We start from the raw sequence: 26,946 nt of genomic DNA on the forward strand, positions 1-26,946 counted from the left end.
CGCGGGGGCGCGCGCCGCTCGGGGCGGGCACTGGCCTGGGCGGAGGAGCCGCGCGGGGAGCGCGCGCCCCCGCGAGGCGCTTGCAGGGTCTGTGGTCGCCGCTGCCGCGGGCGCCCGGCCTCCAGCTGACCTCCCCCCACCCCCGCCTGCGGGGCGCGCCCCGGCCCGGCCAGCCGGCTCTGCCCTGCGCCGGCCTGGGACAAGTGCCGAGCCGGCCCGCTGCCCCCAGGGCGGGGAGTGGAAAACTGCAGCGAGTGACCCGCGTTAACCAGTAACAGAGTCCGGGGCTATAAGTGCTTAGTCCTCGCCGAGGCTGCAGCCAGCGCCGGAGCAAAGAAACCCACCCAGGTCTTGGGTCTGCCTCCGAAGCAGGTAGCGGCGGCGGCGGGGGCTGGAAAGGGGCAGCAGCGCAGGGCTCCTTGAGGCAGCGGGTTTGAGCGCACCAGGCAGCGTGGCTGGCCAAGGCAGAGCGACTGCGTGCGTGTGCGTGTGCGTGTCCCTCCCCCCCCCGGGACTGCTTCATTTTAACGCGCTGTTGCTTCGCGGGGCTAGGGTTAAAGTGCGAGCCGCGCGCGTGTGTGGAAGCTGATCTTAAAAGTGCATCAGCTGGGCGAGTAGTGAATGGAAAGGTGAACGGGGGAAGGCAGCCGCGTGCGGCCGGAATGCCGTGGCTACGGTTTGCGGTGAGTTGGAAGGGTATCAGCGGTTGCATTCAGAGTTAGGACATACAACGTTGCCTCTCTGAAGCATGTTTGAAATTGAGTATTTTCCCTTGCTAGCGTCTCTCTTGTCTGATGGGCCTTGGCAACTTTTGAGACCTTGTGACAGGAGGACCTATCTTACGCAAATGTTGTGCCGCGTGGCATAATTTCAAAAGACGAACATATGTCCAGACATTTACATAGCAATGGGGATAAAATGAGCCAGCTGGTCTCACGATCTATGGTATTGGCTTAAATGCCAGAAATACAGTGTTCACTCTGGAATCTTGTTATTTCTAATTCATGAAAGATATAACCCACTTTCACATGAAGCAGAACGACTCCATGGCCTCTTTAAACAAGTCAGCTGCTGATGCTTATTTATGTAGGCACCACGTACAGTACCTAAGACATAAGGGTGGTTTTTGCCATGAGGGGGAGAAGAGTTGCTGTGAATTGTATAAAGAAAAGGAGTACTTGTGGCACCTTAGAGACTAACAAATTTCCTCAGGAAAACTTATGCTCAAATAAATTTGTTAGTCTCTAAGGTGCCACAAGTACTCCTTTTCTTTTTGCAAATACAGACTAACACGGCTGCTACTCTGAAACCTGTGAATTGTATGCAATTAGACGAACAAAGGAAAAATGCCCATAAATAAATTCCGAAGTTACTATATTGCATAGATGTTCTGTATAGATGTAGAAATCTGATCCTGCAAACGCTTGCATGTGTGCTTATTACTAGTTATATTAGTAGTACCCAGTAATCCTGCAAACACATACATCAAGTGTGTAGGTGACCAGTGGGATTCAGAGGACTAACATTCTTATTGAACATCATAAACTCCTTGGGACCTGACTAGGCTATCAGTTGAAAGCTTAAAAAAGAAAAGAAAACCCCATGGGGAAAAAGTAAAATCAAAGGTAACTCAGACAAGGCCTAAATTGTCCAAAATGGAAACTTTGCAATTGTGTAGGAAGAACATAATAATGGAGTCCTCAGTTAAGTCAGTTATTTAGGCCTTTATCATGCTTCTGAATCTGGTTTAGGTACTCATTGACAGTCTGTACTTCTGTGTTCTCCCCTTTTACGAGACTAAGTTAAATTTTGTTCAAAGCATACCATGTAAGTTATCATTTGAAAACTCATGATTTGCTGATCATTGTTGTCGTGGGGAAAATGTGTGTGGCAACATTGTATGTAAAGATATAAAATTCCTCTATAGGATATTATCAAAGACATGTTCTGGAGAACAGTCACACAAACGAGTTCTTCATAGACAAAAGACTAGCCAACACCTCAGCCAGGCGTCAGTGAAATCAAATGGACCATCACCTGATTAAGTGGCCACTCTTTTTGGCAGGAGACGGTGTGGCAAAAATCTACATTTTGACAAAGAAGCAGTTTAAGGTTTCTGGACACACAGGTTTCTGTCTCCAGAACAGGGTGGATACAAATCAATGATTTAAAAAAAAAAATCATTACAATCGGATTTTTTTAATTTAAATCTGATTTTTGTTGATAAAATGCTTTTTGAGGAAAAAAACATCTAAAGATGATTTTAATTAAGGTACATTGTAGCTCAAAGATATCTCATCATGGAATAGGGATTATAAATTCTAATTCTATAGTATGAGACAATATATTCATGTAATGTTCAAGAAAAGTTTTGTAAATGAGTTCCAATAGTTCATGGATTAGGGACCCATTCTTATGCAGTTCCAGGGGCTTCTGTATAGATTATTTAGGTTAATCTTTCTATCTACCCAATAGGACTTAGTGCTCAGTCTAGAAGATACCATCAGAGATGCTTAATTTTGCAGTTCTCAGACTGTGGATTTGTCTCTCCAGAGGTAACATGCTTGTAACAGCAAAATTTTTTTAAATATATAGAGGTGAGAAACAGCAGACTTCAACTCTGTTGTCCCTCTGCAAATTTGTGTACACAGAGTCAATCTCTTACCTCTCTCTAAAAGTGCAAAGTTTCAAAAAGTTCAATGAATAGAAGATTGTAGGGGGCAGAATAGATCTGGACAAGGAGAAGAAGTCTGGAGAGATAAATGTGAGAAGTGAGGGACATATGCTTGTTTTGTTAAAATATTATATGTTTGCTGTTGAAGATAAAAATCCAGAATACTCAACATTGTTTTAGTTAAACAATTTATATGTCTGTCTGGTGATGTTCTCCTCCTAATATAGCCTGGCAAGAAAATCCTCCAAATATTAATGATTAACCTGTTGAATTGGAGATAGTTCACCTCCCAGTGACTTCATAAATATCTGCTTCAATTACCTTTGGTAAATGAAAAAAGAAAAGGAGTACTTGTGGCACCTTAGAGACTAACAAATTTATTAGAGCATAAGCTTTCGTGAGCTACAGCTCACTTCATCGGATGCATTTGGTGGAAAAAACAGAGGAGAGATTTATATACACACACACACAGAGAACATGAAACAATGGGTTTATCATACACACTGTAAGGAGAGTGATCACTTAAGATAAGCCATCACCCACAGCAGGGGGGGGAAAGGAGGAAAACCTTCCATGGTGACAAGCAGGTAGGCTAATTCCAGCAGTTAACAAGAATATCAGAGGAACAGTGGGGGGTGGGGTGGGGGGGAGAAATACCATGGGGAAATAGTTTTACTTTGTGTAATGACTCATCCATTCCCAGTCTCTATTCAAGCCTAAGTTAATTGTATCCAGTTTGCAAATTAATTCCAATTCAGCAGTCTCTCGTTGGAGTCTGTTTTTGAAGCTTTTTTGTTGAAGGATAGCCACTCTTAGGTCTGTGATCGAGTGACCAGAGAGATTGAAGTGTTCTCCAACTGGTTTTTGAATGTTATAATTCTTGACGTCTGATTTGTGTCCATTCATTCTTTTACGTAGAGACTGTCCAGTTTGGCCAATGTACATGGCAGAGGGGCATTGCTGGCACATGATGGCATATATCACATTGGTAGATGCGCAGGTGAACGAGCCTCTGATAATGTGGCTGATGTGATTAGGCCCTATGATGGTATCCCCTGAATAGATATGTGGACAGAGTTGGCAACGGGCTTTGTTGCAAGGGTAGGTTCCTGGGTTAGTGGTTCTGTTGTGTGGTGTGTGGTTGCTGGTGAGTATTTGCTTCAGATTGGGGGGCTGTCGAGCCATCGCTCTCTCAGATCTTGGGAGATAGACCAGTCCTTGCTTACAGACAGCCCCCCAATCTGAAGCAAATACTCACCAGCAACCACACACCACACAACAGAACCACTAACCCAGGAACCTATCCTTGCAACAAAGCCCGTTGCCAACTCTGTCCACATATCTATTCAGGGGATACCATCATAGGGCCTAGTTAAATCAATTCGATTTAACTCAAATCCACCCTGCTCCGGAACATCAGCTGGATTCTTGTGCAAGAGAAAGGGCTATAAGAGGAGAGGGCAAACACCCCCAAATCATTTCTCTCCCTTGCTTTTTACCTATATCATCATCAACCCCTGAGAAAGAAAAGAAGCAACATTGGACTGGTGGAGTTATCCTGACTAAAAGAGATTCAGCCAGTAAGACTGCTGGAACATGTAGGGAGAGAGACCTTTCTTTTGCATTCATCTAGCTCCCCAGACTGGGGGCACGGAGGAACATTTGGGGTGGTGTGGTGGGCTTGGGCCAGCCCCCACAGGGCGAAGGGAGGAAACGCCACCTAGCCCTGCTCTTCCCTCCAGCTCTGTTCAGATCCCGCTCCCGGCCCTGCTCCCAGCTGAGGCTCTGCTCCTTGCCGCAGCCTTGACCCCCTGTCCACCTCCGCTCCCCCAGAGCCACAGCCCAGCTCGGGGAAGAGCAAGTGACCCTGAAAAGTTTGGGGATCACGGATCTAGCTTGTTAAGTTAGTTGTGTTTTTACCTTTTATTTCCTTGTAACTAATTCTGATTTAATGTGCCTCATTACTTGTAGTCTGCAGTTAATGTGTTTTGTTGTTTTATTTAAATCATAGGTGCTGACTCCGTGAAAAAATTGGTGGGTGCCTTGCACCCACCGGCAGCTCCCCTCCCCTCCCCACCCCAGCTCACCTCCACCTCCGCTCCACCTCCTCCCCTGAACTCTCCGCTGGGTCCTGCTTCTCCCCCCTCCCTCCTAGTGCTTGTGCCATGAAACACGGGGGAGTAGGGGGAACACCATGTGCTTGGGGGAGGAGGCGGGGCCGGGGCGGGGATTTGGGGAGGGATACAATAGAGGCAGGGAGGGGCGGAGTTGAGGCAGGGCTGGGGGGTGTGTGTGTGAGCACCCACCGGCACCGACAAAAGTTTGTGCCTGTGATCTAAATGAGTGTGTTTGGATTGAAGTGTTTGGGAAACTCCATTTGGGATAAGAAGATTTGTGCAGATCATAAACGACAGACTTCATACGAGCTTGTATTGTCCAGGAGGGGGCTGGGCAGTACAAGATGCATATTTCTGGGGGGAAGTCTGGGACTGGGAGTTTGCTGGTGTTGCCCTGAAGTGTAATTCAGGAGTGGCTGGCTATCGCACTCATACCCTGCTGCTGGGAGCGATTTACATCCTGGAGCCTGTGTGTGAGAAGGCCAGACGGGAGTGGTCGCTCTCACAGCAAAGCAGTGTAAATTAAAAAGCTCCCCAGGTTGGGGAATTGAGGGGACACAGCTACCCATCCATTCAGATTGTACCCTTGGTAGAGTCACACTTTTACCAGTTAATTTGCTTTTTCAGCAACTGTCCTATTTTCCTGAGGGTAACCCTCTTCCATGAGACTTCAGTACCTAAAATCAGGGTTAAGTTGATTTTTTTTTTTCTGCCTCCTGATTTTCAGATGGTGATCAGGAGTCACTGTCCACTTCATTTGCTTTCTATGAGGGAAGAATAGCAGCAACTTGATGATCTCCAAAATCGCTGCTTTTTTAAAATAGGTAGATAAGACTCTCTTTAGAGAGCAGCCTTCATTACCATGTTCAAAGCATGAGGGGAAAAAATAAACATTAATATTGTTTTACATTCAGTTTCATTTCAGCTTTAAATGGGATTTAAATCTGATTTCCTTTCACATATTAAAGTTTTGCTTTGCTGACTCTGAATTCTTTTTCTCTCAGGAAATGTCATCCATTAAGATTGAGTGTGCTGTCAATGAGAATTGCAAAATTGGAGAATCTCCGGTCTGGGAAGAAAAGGAAAGCTCACTTATATATGTGGATATAAGTGGTAAAAAGATTTGCCGATGGAATTCATTCACCAAGCAAGTGCAAAGTGTTTCTATGGGTAAGAAGCTGCTTTTAAAAGATGCAATGGATTGCCAAAGTGTAAATGTTTTTAGTGTAAATGTTTTTCTTTGGATTGATAAAATATGCCTTCCAAAAAGCTTAGACTCGTGCATAAAGAAATTAAAAGTGCATAAATACTGAACAATTCCATGTTATTTAGTGTTATGGGAAGAAAGAACATTCGCTACAATTCATGCCCATCACACTCTTTTGGAGAAAAGAAGTGGGCTTTGCAGTGTCTCCAAGATCAGTGAACTCATGATTGACTGGACCCAGTCCTAAGGATTTTTTTTTTTCTGTTTTGTTTCATTTAACATTTTAGATTTTTGCTATTTGGTTACATATAGTTATTCCTGTCTTTTGAATTTTGTAGTACCACTTGTAATCCATTTTCCTTGACCATCTATTTAGAATAGGAATGGTATCCACATAGGTTCTGATCCTGCATCATTAAATTGCAAGATTTAATAAACTTTACATTCATTCCAAAAAGCCATTAGCATTCATTATTATAAAAACAAGATAATATACTTGTGAACATCATGCATAAAATATAGACCATGTAACCTGTCTAGTATGAAAGACAATATACTTGAATGGATAATTTAAAATTGTTAGTAATAGGATTTCCTTTTTGTACAATTTTTTTTTATTAATAATGAATCTGTATTGTAAGAAACTGATTCCAGTTCATAAAAGTCTGGTTAACTTAGTCTGTCCATCAGCAGTAAATTGAGATACCTGTAAATTTAGGAGTTACTTAATTTAAACTTTGAAGGTAGTAGCGTCATCCTTCAGACTTCTGGCTTGAGGACTGGACAAAAGGCAGTAAATGGCATCTTACAGGTTATAGAGTTCTCCTTTGCTGACACTTCTAATTCTTTTATACTAGTATAGAGTTCCTTGGTAGCGTATACGCTTGTTGGCTATGTTGGATGTTTAGAAAGTGTGCATTTATGCTTCTGTTTCCACATCTCTGCCAGCCCAGTCGTATGCCTGAGTCCCATGCATTTCATTTATACTGTGAAGTAATTAAATTTGTGCAAAATGTTATATTGCATTTCTCTTACATCCTATTAAAAAAAACTTTTGGTAATTTAGTTTCTAAATCAGTTCTTGTCTGATATTTATCCCAAGTTTTACTGACTATACCTGTTAAGGTTATTCTTCCTTACTTTATTTCTAGATACTAGGCTTTTATAGAAACAAGATATTTCTACTCAAATTTTCTTTTCTGTTTTTGTCAATTCCCTGTTAATCACCTGTAATTGTACCTAATGGGTCAGTTGAGTGTAAAATAACCAGGAATCATTTGCTAATTCTCTGCTCTACTTAAATCCCTGGAAAGGTCTGCCACCTACCAGTTTTATTTTATTTTTTTTTACAATATGACTAAACTCTATTGATATTTTCTGTGTTCTAATGGTACCATATCTAACGGAGAGAATGAAGCTTAGATTTCTATGTTGAGCAAAAAGAAAAGGAGTACTTGTGGCACCTTAGAGACTAACAAATTTATTAGAGCATAAGCTTTCGTGAGCTACAGCTCACTTCATCGGCATCCGATGAAGTGAGCTGTAGCTCACGAAAGCTTATGCTCTAATAAATTTGTTAGTCTCTAAGGTGCCACAAGTACTCCTTTTCTTTTTGCGAATACAGACTAACACGGCTGCTACTCTGAAACCTGTCATTATGTTGAGCAGTTATCTTAGTTATTTTATATTTAGTTTTTTGCATCTTGGGCAACAACTTAATGGTGAATCGTGTAAGAATTTTTTAATAGATTTTAATTTCAGTCTAGCTGATATAAAGGTTGTGTCTATGATGTCCCCAATCCCGTTGAACTCAGTGGGACTACTCACATGCTTAAAGTTAAGCACACACGTCTTTTTTTGCCCACAATATCTCCCATCTGATTCCTCCCCCCGCCCCCCTTTCTGGCACATCATAGCCTTCACTCTGTTCTCCTAACCCAAGTCTCGAAAACAGGGTTCACTTACACTTCTTCCATTCTTCCACTGTGTCTAGTGGGAAATTGAGCTATACAGTCCTTTCAGAGACTATCAGCAGTGTGTTTAAAATACATAAGTAACTTTCACTGTTTCTGTACAATATTAACACAGATGCAGGATGATCTAGACTAGTGGTTCCCAAACTAGGGGTGCCGCTTGTTCAGGGAAAGCCCCGACGGGCCAAGCCGGTTTGTTTACCTGTCGTGTCCACACGTTCGGCCAATTGCAGCTCCCACTGGCCGCGGTTCGCCATTCACTGCCAATGGGGGCTGCGGGAAAGTGGCGCAGGCCAAAGGATGTGCTGGCCGTCCTTCCCGCAGCCCCCATTGGCTTGGAGTGGCGAACCACGGCCAGTGGGAGTCACAATCGGCCGAACCTGTGGACGCAGCAGGTAAACAAATTGGCCCAGCCCGCCAGGGGCTCTCTCAGAACAAGTGGTGCCCCTAGTTTGGGAACCACTGATCTAGACGTTCAATAATATTTTATTTAGTAAATGGATATACATTTTTAAAAAAATTTTATTTAATTTAAAAAAAAAAATGTAGCAACAGCTTCCTTACTCTGTCCATAGCAAGCATCTGAAATCAAGGGGAAACATACAGAATATTTTCCTGTCTTCTCCGGTAGCATGATTCAGATACCAGTCAAAACACAGTTTGATCCCATCAACGCTGCAACACTACAATGTTGTAATTGGGTCATTTGTAAAGATTGAATAGGGTATTTGGGTGGTTAAGATTTTTAAGTTATTTTTCTTATTGGTTCAACATTAACAGTAATTTGAGTACAGGAATCAGTTGCCAGGGCCTTAGTTTTGCTTGTTGTACACCATTAAACAAAACTCTAACATTTAGTAATCGTGTATACAAAGTAAAGAAAAGAAGTCACAACATTTAAAACCCAAATCTTCATTTTAACATATCCTTTTATAGAATCTCTTTTAACTGATGGGGAGGAGAAAGTTTATTTGAAAGTTCCCAGCCAATGGGAACTGTGGAGCCAGCGCTCGGGGCGGGGGAGAGGCAGTGTGCAGAGCCTCCTAGCCGCGTCTCCGCCTGGGAACAGCAGGGACAGGTCGCAACCCGAGACCCCTCTCATGCCCTAGCCCCCATCCCCATACTTTCTCCTCCATCCAGACTCCCTCCCTCTTCGTTAATTGAAATTTTTCACTTACTGGCACTCCCATTCCCCCAACATGCCGGATTAAAAAAAGGCTTTTACTATAGCTTTCACCTCTCACATTCTGTTAAAATCCAGTGCTATTTTTTCACTAGACAGAATAAATGTACACAAGAGGAGGAGAGAGAATAGCAAAGGATAGAAAAATGCAGTTTCTGTCTCTAACACTGGCAGATTAGGTCTGGTCTAACTGGCTTAATTAAATCTCTTAGGGATTAAAAAATCCATGCCCCCGACCAGCGTACTTAAGCTGGTGCAGTGTATGCAGCTCTAGGTTGACGGAAGACAAACCCTAGTTTCTGTAAGACCATAGACAAAGCATATGGTACACTAAAGGTGCAGTAGATTATATATGTTTTCAGAGGCAAAGACTACAGTCTTCCATTTTGTGATTTACAGCATAGAAGGGCTTCTCTACACTTAAAACACTACAGCAGCACAGCTGCAGTGCTTCAGTGTAAACACTACCTACTCCAACAGGAGGGTTATGTTGGCGTAAGTAAGGCTGTGTCTACACTGCCACTTTCAACGCTAAAACTTTTGCTAAACGCTAAAACACCCCCCTGAGCGACAAGTTTTAGCTCTGAAAAGTGCCAGTATAGACTGCACTTTATTGAAGCTCCCGGCAATAAAGCTATCACTGCTCATTAGAGGTGGGTTTTTTTTTTTTTTTAATCTCCAGGAGAGCTCTCCTACAGTGATAAAGTGTGACTACACTGCTCACGTCACAGCGCTGCCATGGCCATGCTGTAATGTGGGTAGTGTAGACATAGCCTAATCCTCCTCCCCAGGAGGCGGTAGCTTGGTCAATGGAAGAATTCTTCCATTGACGTAGCACTGTCTTCATGGGGACTTAGGTTAGCTTAACTACAATGCTCGGAGGGGATGAATTTTTCATACCCCTGAGCAATGTTGTTATGCTTACCTAACTTTCTAGTGTAGACTAGGCCAAAAGGTAAAAGGAAGTAAAACACATATTCAGTTTGCAGCATCTGAAAGACCTGCACAACATCTTGCCTTTGTCTGAGAAATCTGATGGAAAAATCTTTCCACTGGAAGATCTGCTACCATTGATATCTTCCCCAGCCCTTTTTATTGTGGGTATTTGTAAGCAGTTTAAGGCAGGGACCCTTTGTATGTGTGTGTGTTGAACTGCAATGCCTATTAGAGTTCTGATACTGATTAGGTGCTGCTGCAATATGTATTACTCTGGGTTTTTCTGTTCTATAGCAACTCCTTTTTATACATTTAGTTTTTTTTCCACTTCAAGTATTTTTACAGGAACTCTATGGTTATCACCTCAGGGTTCCAATAAAGAGTGAAACAGCCTTAAGATCTTTAAGCCTGACCTATTTTTAAAAACATCTTAGTTACAGTTAGTGGATTTTAGCCATAAGTTCCATGTTGTCCTGGGAGATCATGTCAGTTGAATAGCCTAGTGAGGTGAGATTCCCTTTTGCTGTCCTAATTTTTCTAAAGTTTTTTGAAGGTTTTTTGTTCTGTGGGCCCATTTTGGTTTCTGTCTGTGTTCCATGTTTCTCTTTATGTAAGTAGCTCATTCTTTTCCCCAGCTTCCTAAGGTAAGATTGTCACACAGTTTCTCCAGTCGTCTTTAATCTGTGTTTGTAGCCATTTCAATCCATGTGAATGCAAATTGCTATTTTATAATAATGAAGTGTTCTCTCATGTAAAATTAAACTGGGGCAGTGAGTTTAGGCTTAGGTACATCTTAAGCTGTCATCCCATGTCATGAGTAAGGGTACGTTTTAGTCACAGGTATTTTTAGTAAGTCATGGACAGGTCACAGGCAGTAAACAAAAATTCACAGCCTGTGACCTGTCCATGATTTATACTATATACCCCTGACTAAATCTTGGGTGCTCTGGGGCAGGGAATGGCCCGGGGGCGCCGCGGGTGCTCTGGGGTCAGGGGGTAATATGGGCAAAAAACTCATGTTAAGTTTAGTTAAATACAGTAATGGTATTTGGATGTTCTAACACACAATTAGCTTCCACTGTATTACAGAAATAGTTTTGAAAATGAGCATCTGCGTTGCCTTGTCTTCTCTATTTTTATGTACTGTATTATGTTTATCTATCCAAACATGCCTATCAGTTTAGTAGCAACTAGCTGTAGTATGTAAATGGAAACTCAGTAAGTATCTTACCTTGCACATTTATTTTTTAAATTTATTATTGTGGTAAACTCGGTTTCACACTACTGTAAACGGTGGATTGAGTTCAATCAAAGCAATTTAAATCATGATTTTAACCCTCATTTAAAATCAACAACTGGGAAATCTTATTTAAATAATTGATTTTAATTTTGTTTTGAATTTGTACTTTTTAGCTATGTTCCTGAAGAAAGGATGATTCTCCGTGGTTGATATAATTTGGTACTTTTTGCTAACCAGAAGGATACAATATATATGCACATATTTTATTTAAGCATTTACATAGCTTAACATGCATTTATTCACAGTCTTAATTTTTTACCTTTTTTATTGTTAGAAAATGATGAATGGCGCATTTCTTATTTACTTAGATTTTTTTTAACTCATGATTTTGTGTCAAGCTGCATTTGTATAGAAATTGGAATTCAGTTAAGTGCACGAAAACAGCATTTTAAATTTTATTTAATTAAGAAAATTTATCTTACATGTACTTGATACTTGTATAATAAGTTTATCAAAACTAGTTTTGCATTTAAAACTAGCTCAGTATATTAAAGAAAGGAAGTATTATCTGTAGTTATTGAGTTCAAGTGACAGTTCCTGGTCACCATGTTCTACTAATTCTAAAATCTTGGAAGATCTCCTCCTTTCACACCTGATTTTTATTCATAGATTGGAAGAGGAAAACAAGCATTCTTGCTTTTTCAAGAAATTTCAACTCCTAGTCGGTCTCTCAACTTTGACTGAGCTAGTCATTGAGCTGAATTAGTTGAATAAATTTGAAATTTAAGAAAATATTCTCTCTGCACCTGCAGGAGAGGGTGCTGCTCTCAAAAGGTGGCTTAGAACTTCAGTGAACTCTGGTTCCAGGTGCTCATTCAGCCACTTTCACCAGTTCGGTGGTTTGACTTCCTTTTAAATCTTTAGCAGAGAACATGTACTTCTTGAATATTATCTTTTTAAAATTAATTTAAGTGATTTTAGTAGATTATAGTTTAGACCTTAATATAGTTTGTTTGAAATTATAACATAATTTTAAACAGGTTTCTTTTTAAAAGAAAAATCTTTTTAATTTAAATAAAAATACATTACAAAAAATATTTTTTATGCATCCTGATGGTTAATTTATAGTATATCTGATCAACTCTTCGTTCTCCATATAAACTTTTGGTTCTATGTTTGTACAGTGCCAAGCACAATTGGGTCCTGTTCAGGACTGGGGCTTCTAGGGTCTACTGCAATATAAATAAATAATATATGCATCCTGATGGTTAATTTATAGTATATCTGATCAACTCTTCGTTCTCCATATAAACTTTTGGTTCTATGTTTGTACAGTGCCAAGCACAATTGGGTCCTGTTCAGGACTGGGGCTTCTAGGGTCTACTGCAATATAAATAAATAATAATAACAATACTATTAGCAGTATTGCAGTAGCCCCCAAAGGCCCTGCCTACTTTATCGTTACTGTAGATTCTTAGCACCACACAATCTTTAATGCATTTATCTTCACAATACCCTAGTGAGATAAGTACTATTAACCCCATTGTACAGCACCGAGGCACAAAGAGAGGAGATGACTTGCTCAGAGTCACACAGGAAGTCTGCTAGGGCAGGGAGTCGAACCCAGATCACTCAAGACCAAGGCTAGTGCCCTTAACCATTGGATTATCCTTTCTTGCTAGGTACTTCTATCTATATACCTACCTACCAACCCACACACAGGACAATATGATGCCTTCCCCAAGGAGCTTGCAGTCTATACATTAATTCAATATATAATTTGACTACTTTTGTGTGTGCAATATTAGTTTGTAATTCTCACTAATGGAATTCCGTAAGTGTGCATAAACATGTACATACAATACAAGCTTCTTGTGTGTCATGGTGAATGACAGATATACCATGTTACCCAGGAAGGCACAGACTAATTAAAGTGAGATTAATTATCAATTATTATTTGTGCTTTTGCTTGAGCTGTACTTGGCCAAATACATCACAAATAGAAGAATAGCATCTGGATATGAATGAAATATTTGTCAACCTTGGTTATGAATGTGATGAGCAATCATAGATTGGTTACAGGTGGCTGACTGCTTTTTATCTACAGTTACAGTATTTTACTTCTCCCCTCAACCCCATTTTCTTATGTTGTCTCTAGATGCTCCTGTTAGCAGCGTGGCCCTTCGGAAATCTGGGGATTATGTCGTTACCCTGGGAACCAGGTTTGCTGCTTTAAAATGGAAAGACCAGTCAGTAACCACCATTGTTCACATTGACAAGGATAAACCAAACAACAGATTCAATGATGGGAAAGTGGACCCTGCAGGGAGATTTTTTGCAGGTATGTTGGACATAGTTCCAGTGCTCCTCAGTACATTTTTCCTAAGATTTTAGGGACAATTTATAAAGAACCCTGGCAGATGTAGGAAGTGTCTGTCTTTCAAGTCATGGTTGTCGTCTTACTTTCAAACCATAGCAAATATTAATTCTAAAATACCATATTGATTTAATCCACTTTTAAAAATGTATCACACCAGAGCTCTGCTCTATTCTTTTTTTTTTTTTTAATGGAAGTTCTTATTTAGAGCTTTCCTCTTATAAAAATTATTTTCTTGTCTCTGATGTTAGCATTCATGATTTGTTTTGAATGCACTTGGAAAATACCAATACAAATATGTTTACAGTGGAAAACTTGCCATGCCAAATTATTGCTTTCCCATACACTGAATATAGATATATTTTCAAAAACAATTTAAGCATACAGCAAAGTGTTTTCAAAACAGGGAGAGTGTGTCTGATATACATTTGAAATTTCAAGGTTTAACTTCAATTTTCTCTTACCGAACCCTCCCCGCCCCCGCCAAACTATCTCTGTTTGTGGCATAACTTGTCATTTAAGATTTTAAGACTTTTGTAGCCCTGATACTAGTTAGTGCAATTTTTTCCTATTGTTGCGGGGGGGGGGCACTAAATTGTGACAACTGTTTGTTTGAAAACACTGGATAATTAACAATGCTAGCATGATTGCCTTTAACTCCTTTGCAGCCACAATTTTTAAAAAATCTTTAATTTTATTTATCATGCTCTGTTAAATGCACTCAATCAAATTTGCCTTCTCCCTTTTGGTTTTAACTAAATCTCTTCTTTGAGTGTTTAAAGGAGAAAACCTAGTCAAAGTTTGAGGGAAGTAATGTCAAAGAGGAGTCATTGCCACTGTAAAAGGAGTCCATTTGGTTTCTGTGAAGCTATGCTTTCTAATGAATGACCCTCTCATTTTTGTAGGTACCATGGCTGAGGAGATTCGACCTGCTGTGCTAGAGAGACACCAAGGTGCTCTGTATACACTCTTCCCTGATCATTCTGTAGTGAAGCATTTTGATCAGGTGGACATCTCTAATGGCTTGGATTGGTCACTGGATCACAAGACTTTCTTTTACATTGATAGCCTGTCCTACTCTGTGGATGCCTTTGATTATGATCTGCAAACAGGAAAAATTTGTATGAATTCTTTTCTTATGCTAAAATATTTTTAAGTTACTTTCTGTGCAGTTTTTTTCTTTCAACTATTAAGCAAAAAATCAATTGTGACCCAGGCCCTACTTACCCTTGTGGTCCTAGAACATTATTTTTTGAGTTAGTTTAAATGTGGTTTGGCTTCATCCATTCTGGACATCAAAACTCTGTTTAAAACAAGTTAGCAGAAACTGGGTTAAAAAAACAGCTCATCTAAGTAGGTTCCTGGCTCAGATTAATTATATGGGTTGGTTCATATTAGGACATTATTAAATTTATATATTTAATAATTGACCTGAATAATTGTTAAAATTAATTTTATCCTTTGCAATCTATGCTGAGCTTGTAAATTGTACATTCATTGATTATACACTCACAATTCACTTCTAATGTTCCTGTGTTATCAAGTGTGAAGCATTTTTGCCTCATTTTCCTCCAGTGGCTAAGTTACCTGTTATTATAAAACAGTAGGTGCATTAGCAGAGAAGTTTGTAATGCATCTTTTCAGCATATAAAATGTGCTATACTTTTATAGTGTGTGCATTCATATATTGTTTTAAAATGGAAATCCCTAACTGAAGAAGATCATAGAGAGCCAACCAACTGCTGAAAAGCAGTAACTCAAACATCATTTTCCCTCATTTATGGGGGAAAAAAACAAAACAAAAAAAATACCACCATAACCTCAAGGTATTTTCACAGGCATGGGCAAATGGAAAAAATCCTCCAACTTGGACTCCAAAAATTTGACTTAAAGTGACATGAACCATAATAATTTGGTTTAAAGGAACACCATCAGTTTGAAATCTGGTCAGTTTTAAAATTGAGCTTAAAGTAGTTTTAGGTACAATGTCTGCCCCACGTCCCACTACCATATTTGTGATTTACAGTCACATTTTTCTATATTAAAAAGCCCCACGCAGCGGAGGAAACCTATGAACAAACTGACTCTATGACAGTCAATTGTCAAAACGCAGAATAAACAAACTAGAACAGCTGGATTTTCTTTTGTTAATATCTTGTAATAATAGTGGGTGGTAAAATGTTCATCTAAAGTGCAATTTTTTTAAAATTGACATTGTCTCTTTGAGTTTATGGTTTTTCTAACTTTCTGTTGATTTATATATTTGAATGTCAGCTTTGTGTTGGAACAATTAGTGGTGTGTTCTGGGAATCTCTTTATTGAGATGGCTCCAGTTCTAAGTTTGACTGAAAAAATCCAATTATGAAATGGCCCAGACAGCTTATAAAATGCTGTATAGGTGGAAAAGAGTCAAATTTGGAATACACAAATTATTAATTCCTATAATATATTCAGTAGTTCCCTAATTTATACTTAGGGGAAAAATATGGTTGACATATCAGAAGAGAGTACCAAAAATAATTGTTGTGTGTTTGACAGTCAAACTGACTTGCAGGCTGTCAAACTGAAACAAACTGGTCTTATATACTCTCTCTCATCTGCAAGACTGCAGGGAGCTGGATTCACTGCAGCATTGGAAAATCATCCTTCTTAGCTATTTCTAGGAGTATGACTTAGGAAAATGTTAACTCACAATAACTTAATATCTCACTTAGTGTATGATGCCTGTTGATTTTCTTTTGCAGCCAATCGCAGGAGTATGTACAAGCTAGAAAAGGAAGAAAGCATCCCTGATGGAATGTGTATTGATACAGAAGGCAAACTCTGGGTAGCCTGTTACGATGGAGGGAGAGTGATCCGTCTAGATCCTGAGACAGGTAATTCCTGTCAGAGGATGAAATGAAATTTTGCATTAAATAAGCTAAGGGTTAGTTGGATAATTGGTTTTTCTGGAAGTGTCTGTACTCATAATCTACTGTGGATGAACAGCTCTTATGTTAAACGCTCATTCCAACACTAATTTTGTAAACATATCTACATCTTCTTTTGATAGTGGCTACAAAAAATGATGTGGGATGATTTCATTTAAAGTTCTTCCTCTTTAAAAGTTAGACTTGTCATGGATATGTAACCTTTGTGATCAGCATGCTAGTTTCTGTTACACATTTTTATATGTTTATCCACTGAAGAGTTCTGATAGCAGCCAAAATGACAGGTTTGAGATGGGTTTTTACATATTCATTAAGTACTAGAAGCTGCACAAGTATTTTTCCAACTTGGCCATTAGATGGTAGTGTAGCTGAACTGTTTCTATAATTCCCCACATTTGTTGGCCTTTGGTTGATTATTACATTTGTATGAATTAGTAGTCTTACATTTTTCAGTCTGAGACCAGTGTTTACAATACAGTAACTCCTCGCTTAACATTGTAGTTACATTCCTGAAAAATGCTACTTTAAGCAAAACGACATTAAGCAAATTTAATTTCCCCATAAGAATTAATGTAAATGGGTTGGTGGGGGCGCGTTAGGTTCCAGGGAAATTTTTTTCACCAGACAAAAGACTGTCTCTGTCTGTCTATCTATACACACCCAGAGTATAAGTTTTAAACAATTTAATACTTTACACAGCAATGATAATTGTGAAGCTTGGGTGAGGTGGTGAAGTCAGAGAGTGGAATACTTCCCAGGGAATGGCTTACTGCTAAATGATGAACTAGCACTCGGCTGAGCCCTCAAGAGTTAACACATTGTTAATGTAACCTCACACTCTACAAGGCAGCACGAATGGAGGGATGGGAGACAGCATGGCAGAGAGAGACAGACACACACGGTGTGTGTGTGTTTGAGAGAGAAGTGCATATTGCCCCTCTAAGTACATTGCCTTTTTACGTAGATCAGCAAGTTGAGACAGCAGCTGCTGCCAGCAAGCTTCCCCTGTCCTGAGCCCTGTCATGTCCATCTCATCCCCCGTTTCCCCCCCCCCGTGGAGATGGGGTAAAGAAGCGGGAAGCAGGAGCGGAAGGGAAAGGGGGATACCCTGACATTAGTCGCCACCTGCACGGCAAGCAGGAGGTTCTAGGAAGCAGCTCCAAGGCAGAGGGCAGGAGCAGCACACGGCAGTGCGGGGAGGGACAGCTGAACTGCCCGGCAATTGGTAGCCTGCTGGGTGGCTGCCGCACAGGGAACTTATGGGAGAGGGGAGCTGATGGGGGGGGCTGCTGGTCCACCCTGGTTCCAAGCCCCCACCAGCAGGCTCCAACGGGCTGCTCTTCCTGCAAGTAGTGGACAAAGCAGGCAGCTGCCAAACAACGTTATAAGGGAGCATTGCGCAACTTTAAACGAGCATGTTCCCTAATTGATCAGCAACGTAACAACGAAACAATGTTAACCAGGACGACTTTAAGTAAGGAGTTACTGTATCAGTAAATGGTCTGGAAGAAGGGGTAAGTAGTGAAGTGGCAAAAATAGCTGATGACACAAATTTGTTTAGCTAGTACCCCCTTTTGACGCATGCACAAAGGTTACCTATGTTCCACTCACTTTTATTGTTTAAATTATTTACACCATAAATATAGAATCATGGAATGGAGGTTATAAAGTTCTTTAGAGTCTCACAGCATTTTAACTTTCCAGCATGAATCATTCATGAGTGCACACTCAGGTGTTTGCCTCCCTCATTTTGAGTCTTTGTCACATGTAACTTCCTACATTTGGGACTTGGCAGGTTGAGAGGTATGATTAAGTTTAGTCAAACCCAGAAAAGACTGCAGGGAACTACAGAGAGACCCGACAAAGCTAGGTGAATGGGCAGCATGATGGCCTATGAAATTCTATTTTGACAAAGACAAGGTAATACGTATTTTAAAGGAAGATTTTAATTGCACAATTTGTCTATACATATTGCTTGATTCTAAATTAATTTACTAATCAGGAAGAAGATCTGAGCATTATTGTGGACAGCTCCATGAAAACCTCTCTAATACACAGTAGCTGTCAAATATGCAAACAGAATGTGGATGAATGGTAAATAGGATAGAAAATAATACTGAAAATGTTCATAAAAATCATTGGTACACTCGTGAAATACTGTGTTCTGTTCTATTCTATTCTGTTCAAACTATGTTAAAAATAGCAGAAATAAAAACCATTCAGGGATGGATGATGACAATTTAAAGTAATGAAGAGATTGAAAAGATTAGGGTTGCTTACAGAAGGGATGAATAAGAGGGGTCATGGTAGAGGTGTACAAAAGAATGATTGGTGTAGAAAAAGTAAGTTAGCTGCTCCTTCTTACCCTTTCTTATAACACAAGTATCATAGAATCATAGAATCATAGAATATCAGGGTTGGAAGGGACCCCAGAAGGTCATCTAGTCCAACCCCCTGCTCAAAGCAGGACCAAGTCCCAGTTAAATCATCCCAGCCAGGGCTTTGTCAAGCCTGACCTTAAAAACCTCTAAGGAAGGAGATTCTACCACCTCCCTAGGTAACGCATTCCAGTGTTTCACCACCCTCTTAGTGAAAAAGTTTTTCCTAATATCCAATCTAAACCTCCCCCATTGTAACTTGAGACCATTACTCCTTGTTCTGTCATCTGCTACCATTGAGAACAGTCTAGAGCCATCCTCTTTGAAACCCCCTTTCAGGTAGTTGAAAGCAGCTATCAAATCCCCCCTCATTCTTCTCTTCTGCAGACTAAACAATCCCAGCTCCCTCAGCCTCTCCTCATAAGTCATGTGCTCTAGACCCCTAATCATTTTTGTTGCCCTTCGCTGTACTCTTTCCAATTTATCCACATCCTTCCTGTAGTGTGGGGCCCAAAACTGGACACAGTACTCCAGATGAGGCCTCACCAGTGCCGAATAGAGGGGAACGATCACGTCCCTCGATCTGCTCGCTATGCCCCTACTTATACATCCCAAAATGCCATTGGCCTTCTTGGCAACAAGGGCACACTGCTGACTCATATCCAGCTTCTCGTCCACTGTCACCCCTAGGTCCTTTTCCGCAGAACTGCTGCCGAGCCATTCGGTCCCTAGTCTGTAGCGGTACTTTCCATTCCATTTCCAAGTACTTTCCATTTTCATTGAAAATCCCTTGTAACATATTGAAAGCTGCGAAATGCTACCTAAACACAACCTGTGGAACTCACTGGCATGAAATAGAATTGAGTCCAAGAGCAGAATGGATTAAACATTTATATAGCTAGGATGCTTGTTTTTTAATAAAGAGAGTAAACCCTCATATGTAAGAGCATAAGGAAACCACTAACTGATGGGTTTAAGGAATAAACTTCCCCTTTGGGTACGTTATTCCACAATTATCCACTATAGTGTTTTTTTTAACCTTCTTCTGAAGTATCTGGTGCTGTGCACTGTTGGAGGCAAGATATCAGACTAGATAGGATATCATTCTGATCTAGAGTGACAATTCCTATGTTTTTCTTCTCTGGAGAAAGTTATAGTGTGTTTAGGTCAATGGAGAACTGGAGTCAAAATGTACTTGGCTGATGTGGGCTTGGACATTTGACACTTGACAGTATGTTTGTGTGTGGATGGGTTTTTGTTCTGAGGGTTTTTCACTCCATTTTAGAATTTTGTTTTCTTGTTGTCTCTATTTGAATAGATGGTCCTCTCTACCTGTCCTTCTCAGTGAAAGGAGTGTGGTGTTACTGTCTTATTTAGACTACACATTTGAAAGCCCGGGGGTTTAACCTGATATATTTAGTCTATACATATCTCTTTAGTTTATTTTAGATTGCTAATATTCTCACCTTGTCGGTTTGGACTAAGCAAAGATGTCTTTCGTTTCTGTAGTTAATGGCCAATTGAAGGCTTTTTATTGGCAAACTGGCTGATAAAAGGGTCTGTGGCTTATATTATTTTTAGCCAGTGGCAGAAAAATTCATGAAACAATTGGGCTAAGGTGAAGATGGGACGTTTTTAGAAAGGGGATTTTCAGGTTTTACTCAGTGAAATTTGGATTTGGGAGCATTTGGGTGGAGGTGGATAGACTAGGAAACTTGTTTATTTGGTTTCAGAGTAGCAGCCGTGTTAGACTGTATTCGCAAAAAGAAAAGGAGTACTTGTGGCACCTTAGAGACTAACAAATTTATTTGAGCATAAGCTCTCGTGAGCTACAGCTCACTTTGCTCAAATAAATTTGTTAGACTCTAAGGTGCCACAGGTACTCATTTTCTTTTTGTTTATTTGGCATCTTTTTTTTAAGTAATCCTTGGAGATAACTGGATTAAATAGTGGTGAGATGGAATTATAGTATCTGCAAGCACAAACCAAGAGATATCTAGTTTGCATAGTTCAGACAAAATACGAACCTTTAGTTTGCACTTGCAGTTACAGCGCAGCATAGTAGAGTGTGCTGCACTTCACACCCCCATAGTTGAACTGTGGGGCTGTGTAGACATGCCCTCAGTTGTCAGTTTATTTTAGGTATTGTAAAAATGTAAGATGCTATTTATTATATAGATGCAGGGAGCCCAGGATGCTTCTCAAACCATGTGGACTATTCAGGATATACATGGGAATCTTTTTTTGTCCATTACTGAAGCAGACTTATCTTCGTGGGATTAATTTTAAGACAGTTTTTAAAATGTATCTAACTCTTGTGACAAGAAATTTGCAAAGTGTTTCAATGAGACATGGAAAAATCTCACTCATCCTTTTTTGAAATCTCATTTAAGGACTTAATTATCAAACATGGACCAAGTAACTGTTGTTGTTTGTGTTGGTACTTTGTTTAGAAAAGGAAATAAGAATAGCTTGTTGGGTGAGCCAACAAAGTATTTTTGCCAACTAAAATAATTTTGTTTACTTTCTGTTTATTTAAAATACAAAGATGAAATCTTGGCCTGGTGAAGTCATGTCAAAACTCCCTTTGACTACAGCGGAGCTATGAGTTTTTACTACTGAAGTATTTCACCATAAAATGCTGTATTTTAAACTTTCAATACATTATTACATTGCTTTTACCTGCAAGGATTACCAACATTGGTGGCGGGGGGGAGGGGAGGGCAGAGAGAGAGAGAGGAAATGTATTTAAAGAAAACACAAGACCTCAGCAGAATTCAATAAAAGTATGAAATATCTATATGATAAATAGAATAAAAATATGTAATGGGTATAAACCCTCGTGATTCAGGGCCTTAGACAAGCACTTACTGCTTCAGATTAAAAAAGAATTTCCCCGGTATATATTTTCATTATGAAGTTTCTTGAAGCTTCTTTTGAAGCATCTAGTACTGGCCACTGCCAGAAACCGTATACTTGAGCTAAATGGACCACTGGCATGTCAGTATCCTGAGTCTCTGTAATAATTGTATAGACATTTGAGTGCTTTACAAAGTTCAGATAATCATTATCATCCCTGTTTTATGTGGGCCTGATCCAAAGCCCATTGAAGCCTATTGTTCCATGTTTGAATTTAATAATAATGCGAGATGTCAAAATAACAGGCTCAGATGGAATTATTTAAAGATTATCAATCAAAGAGTAATACAGCACTATGCAGACTACAGAAGCAAAGTTTACTTTACCAGTCTTTGTAAATGGTGAAAAGCTGACACTGCTGTGAGTGGTGGAACGCTGGCAGTTTTAATTTGCAATTTAACTTCCAGAATCTTTCCTTTTATAGGGTGTGAGATAAAGAAATTCCTTTTGGAGTGAAAAATTACTTTCCCACAATGTGTACAGTTTGATATTTCAGTTTACCTCGTTACTTATAGAATGTCTTTTTATGGTATCTCAGTTTTGATTGATAACCCAAAGGGATTTTTGACCCAGTCATTATTACTGACAGCTATGCCAACAGGCAGTTGCTAATGAGTTAAAACTTAAAACATCTTTCAGGGGGCCATTATTTCATTCATTATAGGAACATCTGCAATAACAAATACCTCTTACCAATCTCAGAACTTAATTGGATAATAAGCACCCTTTATCAAGTACCCCGTCTTGTTTTTCTGTAGGATCCCTTCATTAATTTTGAGGGGTACCTTCCTGGTCATCTGGACTCTCTCACAAACTGAGAGATGCAGGGAATAATTAGGTACATCACAATATTTAATTAGATACATTCCTGAGCGTTGCTCACGTACCAAGTTCAGTTTAAGGATAGAATTTTTCACTTTCGTAGATACGGGGACTGCATTTATAGACACATAACATAAAAAGGATTTGGGGTAACAGAATTATGAGAGTTTAACATACAAAAATAATGAAAGGCTAATATTTATTAACACAATGGAAAAAGACACCTACTGACTTCAGTATGCTTTGGATCAGGCCCCATTTACAGAAACAGAGATTAAGTAACTTGCCAAGGGCTAAACTGGGAGTAAATGACAGAATCAAGAATGGAACTTTGAATTCTTCCCAGCCTCACACAACCTGCTAAATTACACAGGTCTCCCCCTTTTCCCTCCATCCCAAACCTGTCATTTCTGTGCAACATAGGGTTCTACGCTGGTTACTGGCAATCTTGTTAAATTCTTTGTAGAAAATAAATCGACAAAAAGCTTTTTTTTTTTTTTTTCTTTCTTTCCCCCTCCAGGAAAAAGAATCCAGACTGTGAAGCTGCCTGTTGACAAGACAACTTCCTGCTGCTTTGGTGGAAAGGATTATTCAGAAATGTATGTGACTTCTGCATGTCAAGGAATGGATGATGAATCGTTTTCACGGCAACCGCAGGCTGGTGGTATTTTCAAGGTGATTAAATTATTTCCTTTCTTTTAAAAGGCCAGAAAGAATTTTCTTATACATTTTGATTTGAAGGCAGGTGGGGAGTCAGTCTGAACATACCATATCACTTAAAACTATTGTTCTTGGTTTTTTGACTTTCAGTTTTTTGGTCCCTACTGCTTTATTTAGAAAATTGCTAGTCTTTTCATGTTTACATGGTAGACTGGTTCTAAACTTGTAACAATACTGACATAGCTAATGTCTTGTACAATCATCATTTTCTGTACCAAAAAAACCCCTACTTTTAAAAAAAAATTCCCAACTTTAGCAGGGTAAAAACTTGTAGAGAATTTTTGTTTTATCTACCAAACAATTATTTATAACTTAGTTTGCTAGGATTTTTTTTTGTTTGTTTTTTAAATTGGTGACTGGCATAGGGCACGCATGCCTGTAGCGCCCTCTGCTCAGCAAGTGTGGTGCTGCACATGTCCTCCCGCCTCAACTCTCTCTCCCCTATGTTTTCTGTTTCTCCCAGAGGTTCATGTGACTCAGCTCTCCAGCTGGGTCACTGAGTTCAGCCCCCTTCAGAAGCTCAAACAAACTTCTTTTGCGCTCCTCGGGTTCCTCTTTGGCCTATCATCTGGGCTCAGTTCCCAGCCCTGTCTGGGCGCCATCTTTAAGTGTCTCTGCTCTGGGATAGAGCACTGACTCCCAGGCTGCTTTCCCTGGAGCCCCCCTCATACATTCAGCCCCTCTGGGCTACCTTTCAGTCTTCCCTGCTCTAGAATAGAGGGCTGAATCCCTTGTTTCCTCCAGACCCTACTTCAGGGCGTTTTCACAGGAGCCCATCTTGCTCCCTGTGGTTCCTTCCCCAGACTGAGTTTTCTGGGTCCCAGGTGTTTCAGCCTTGTCTCCTGACACAATTAGTCCTTAGCTTGGCAGGCAGCTAATTGTTGCAGAGACAGGGCTGATTGAACAGGGTTGGCTAGCCCCAGGCCTCCTGGCTCTTATAGGGGCAGGCCAGCCTGTTGCACAGACCTTGTGGATTTAAAGCCCTGATCCTGAAATTGACTGCATGCAGGCACACCCCTGTAGCTGTACACAATCAATTGTAGGACTGAGACCCAAGTGTGTTTGAAAGAGGGTTGTCAGGAGAATGGGCCATGGCATAGAAATTACGGTTCTTTGGAAACAGCAGTGGGTTGAAATTAATATCTGGTGATGGGTTGTAATGTAGAAAATTGCAGGATATCAAGTCAGTCACAGTCTTCTAAAACAAATTACTAGTGGAAAGATACATGAATCATCACAATTGTCTTCTCTCCCTTATTTTTAAATAGATAACTGGACTAGGGGTGAAAGGAATCCCACCGTATTCATTTGCAGGTTAAATATTCACTCTTCGGAACAAAGTACACATCCAAAAGCAGGAGCAGCTTAAGCAAGAAACATATTAAAGAAGTACTTGAGCTGGAATTCTGCATCTCTTGCATTTGAAACCACAGCTCTGTGGGTAGACTTCTGGCAGAAATGGATAAATGAAGCAACTTTTGAAATGCATCAAATTTTTCAAAATTCTTTGTTTTCTTGGACTCTTGTGTAACTTTAAATATCTCCTGTAATTTTCTATAACACTAAAATCATTCTCATCTTAATAAACTTTGGAATATAACTTGAAAAGTGGTATTTTTTGCCTTGTTTGCTCTACCATCCTTTTTCTATTTGTAGCTTATAGTTAAGGCTAAGTTTTTGTCACAGATATTTTTAGTAAAAGTCAGGGACTGGTCGTTGACAATAAACAAAAATTCATGGAAGCCTGTGACCTGTCCCTGACTTTCACAAAAAATATCCCTGACAAAATAGGGAGGCGGATTCAGCACCCATTGCTGCGGTTAGTGGGAGCTCCGGGGTCCCCCGCTGCTGTGGGAACTATGGGGTCCTCCTGCCCCCAGGCTGGGCGGCTATGGGGTCCCCTCACTCCTGAGGTGGCTGAGCTCTCATGGGGGTCACTCACCACAGCTGGGAGCTGCAGGATCCCCCAGCTGCCTGCCACAGCTCAGCAGCTGCAGGCTCTGCTGGCTGCCAACTACAGCTGGGCAGCTGCAGGGATGCCCCCACCAGTGCAGGGGCTGGGAGCTCCAGCCCGGGGGCAGAAAATGTCACGGAGATCAGTGGAAGTCATGGATCCGTGACCTCTGTGACATAATCGTAGCCTTACTTATAGTGTATTGAGTCACTGATGAAATTTTTTTATTACCTTCACTTGCCTGCTATCTCTCTCAAACAAGCTTTCAAAGCTTCACATAAATTATCCACTGTGTACATTCACAGTAAAGAAAATATTTGTTACTGTAATATAACTTAGCCAGTGATGTTTAATTTTAAATAGCTTGTTTTATATAGTTGGTTTTCATAGGTAACTTAGACTTTTATTGGTTAAATTAGTGCCTATGAAAGGTGTCTACTAACTGCATTACTTAACATAGCCATCCCTGTAACTTCAGAATAGGAAGAGTAACTGTAGTGGGCAATGCAAACTGGCTTGCACTATCCAGGCAATATACTCCTTCACCTTGAAGAACCTGGTTTCATACATCTCCCATGTCCATCCATCTCACTAGAGTTCACCTGTCAAAGCATTGGGGGTGAAGGGGTTGTGCTTTTCTTATCCACAGAGCAGTAAAGAGGAGATGAGCTGTCTTCCTCTCAAGTTCCTTGTTTATGTTCTGAGGCATTAATACAGGTCACCTGCACAAACACATGAGATGGTTTGTTTCCCCCCCCGCCCCCATTCAACAATGAAATCTGTCTTATCCACTTCAGGTTTTATACAGTACCGGTCATGGTTCTTCCTAAATGTGGCACGTACAGCTGACCAGAAGAAAAAAATCCGTGGAAAACTTCAGTTTTTCAATAAAAATTCAAATACTGGAAAAATTCCACTGAAAACTGTAAAATTTCAATTTGGAAATGCTGCCACAGTGACTCTTACACTTTTTTTTTCCTTCTTCTCTATACGCTGGGCATCTTGGTCAGACTATATCTCCCATGAGGCACTATGGTCTCCCCTGTTGGAGTGTCTCTGGCCTACATACATCATGGCAGATGTAGTCTGACAAGGGAGCCTGGCCTATAGAGGAGAATGGGAACATGAGGCAACCAAACTAAAACTCCCATGAAGTTCCATGTAATATTTAGGTTTTTGGCTTTAGAGTTTTTGATGAAAAATCAAAACTTTTCCCAGAAAGCCAACACTTTTTTTTTTTTCCATGAAAAATTTTAGTTGAAAACCCAGTTTTTTATCAAAAACAATGTTGACCAAAAACTTCTGAAGGGGCATAAAAGTCCCCCAAAATGCTTCATTTTCCAGGGCAACTGGGTTACAGAAATTGGGACTATATCAGGATTACTGGGAGCTTCTCCTAAATTTGTGAAACTAACAGAGATTTTATCCATAGAAGGCTTGGAGGAATTGGAGATACTGTGTTGAATGGATATTGCTGTAAGAACCTAGATAGATAAGAGGATAATCTAAAATATTT

At 40.2% G+C, this 26,946-nt stretch overlaps 1 protein-coding gene across 2 annotated transcripts; it reads left to right on the plus strand.

The window, feature by feature from the left end:
* Positions 1-158: 158 nt before the first annotated feature.
* RGN (regucalcin) lies at positions 159-26,040 on the plus strand. 2 transcript variants are annotated; one of them, XM_038412696.2, is made up of 7 exons: positions 159-372; positions 5,796-5,961; positions 13,489-13,671; positions 14,613-14,828; positions 16,452-16,583; positions 23,277-23,431; positions 24,745-26,040. In XM_038412696.2, the coding sequence occupies exons 2-7, from the start codon at positions 5,799-5,801 to the stop codon at positions 24,793-24,795; spliced, it is 900 nt and encodes a 299-aa protein (XP_038268624.1). In that variant the 5' UTR covers positions 159-372; positions 5,796-5,798; the 3' UTR covers positions 24,796-26,040. The 2 variants fall into 2 exon arrangements, with proteins under 2 accessions (XP_038268624.1, XP_038268616.1); XM_038412688.2 differs by lacking the exon at positions 159-372 and adding an exon at positions 552-683.
* The last annotated feature ends 906 nt before the right edge of the window (positions 26,041-26,946 follow it).

Source organism: Dermochelys coriacea, chromosome 1 (assembly GCF_009764565.3).
Source record: "Dermochelys coriacea isolate rDerCor1 chromosome 1, rDerCor1.pri.v4, whole genome shotgun sequence".
Classification (NCBI taxonomy): domain Eukaryota; kingdom Metazoa; phylum Chordata; order Testudines; family Dermochelyidae; genus Dermochelys; species Dermochelys coriacea.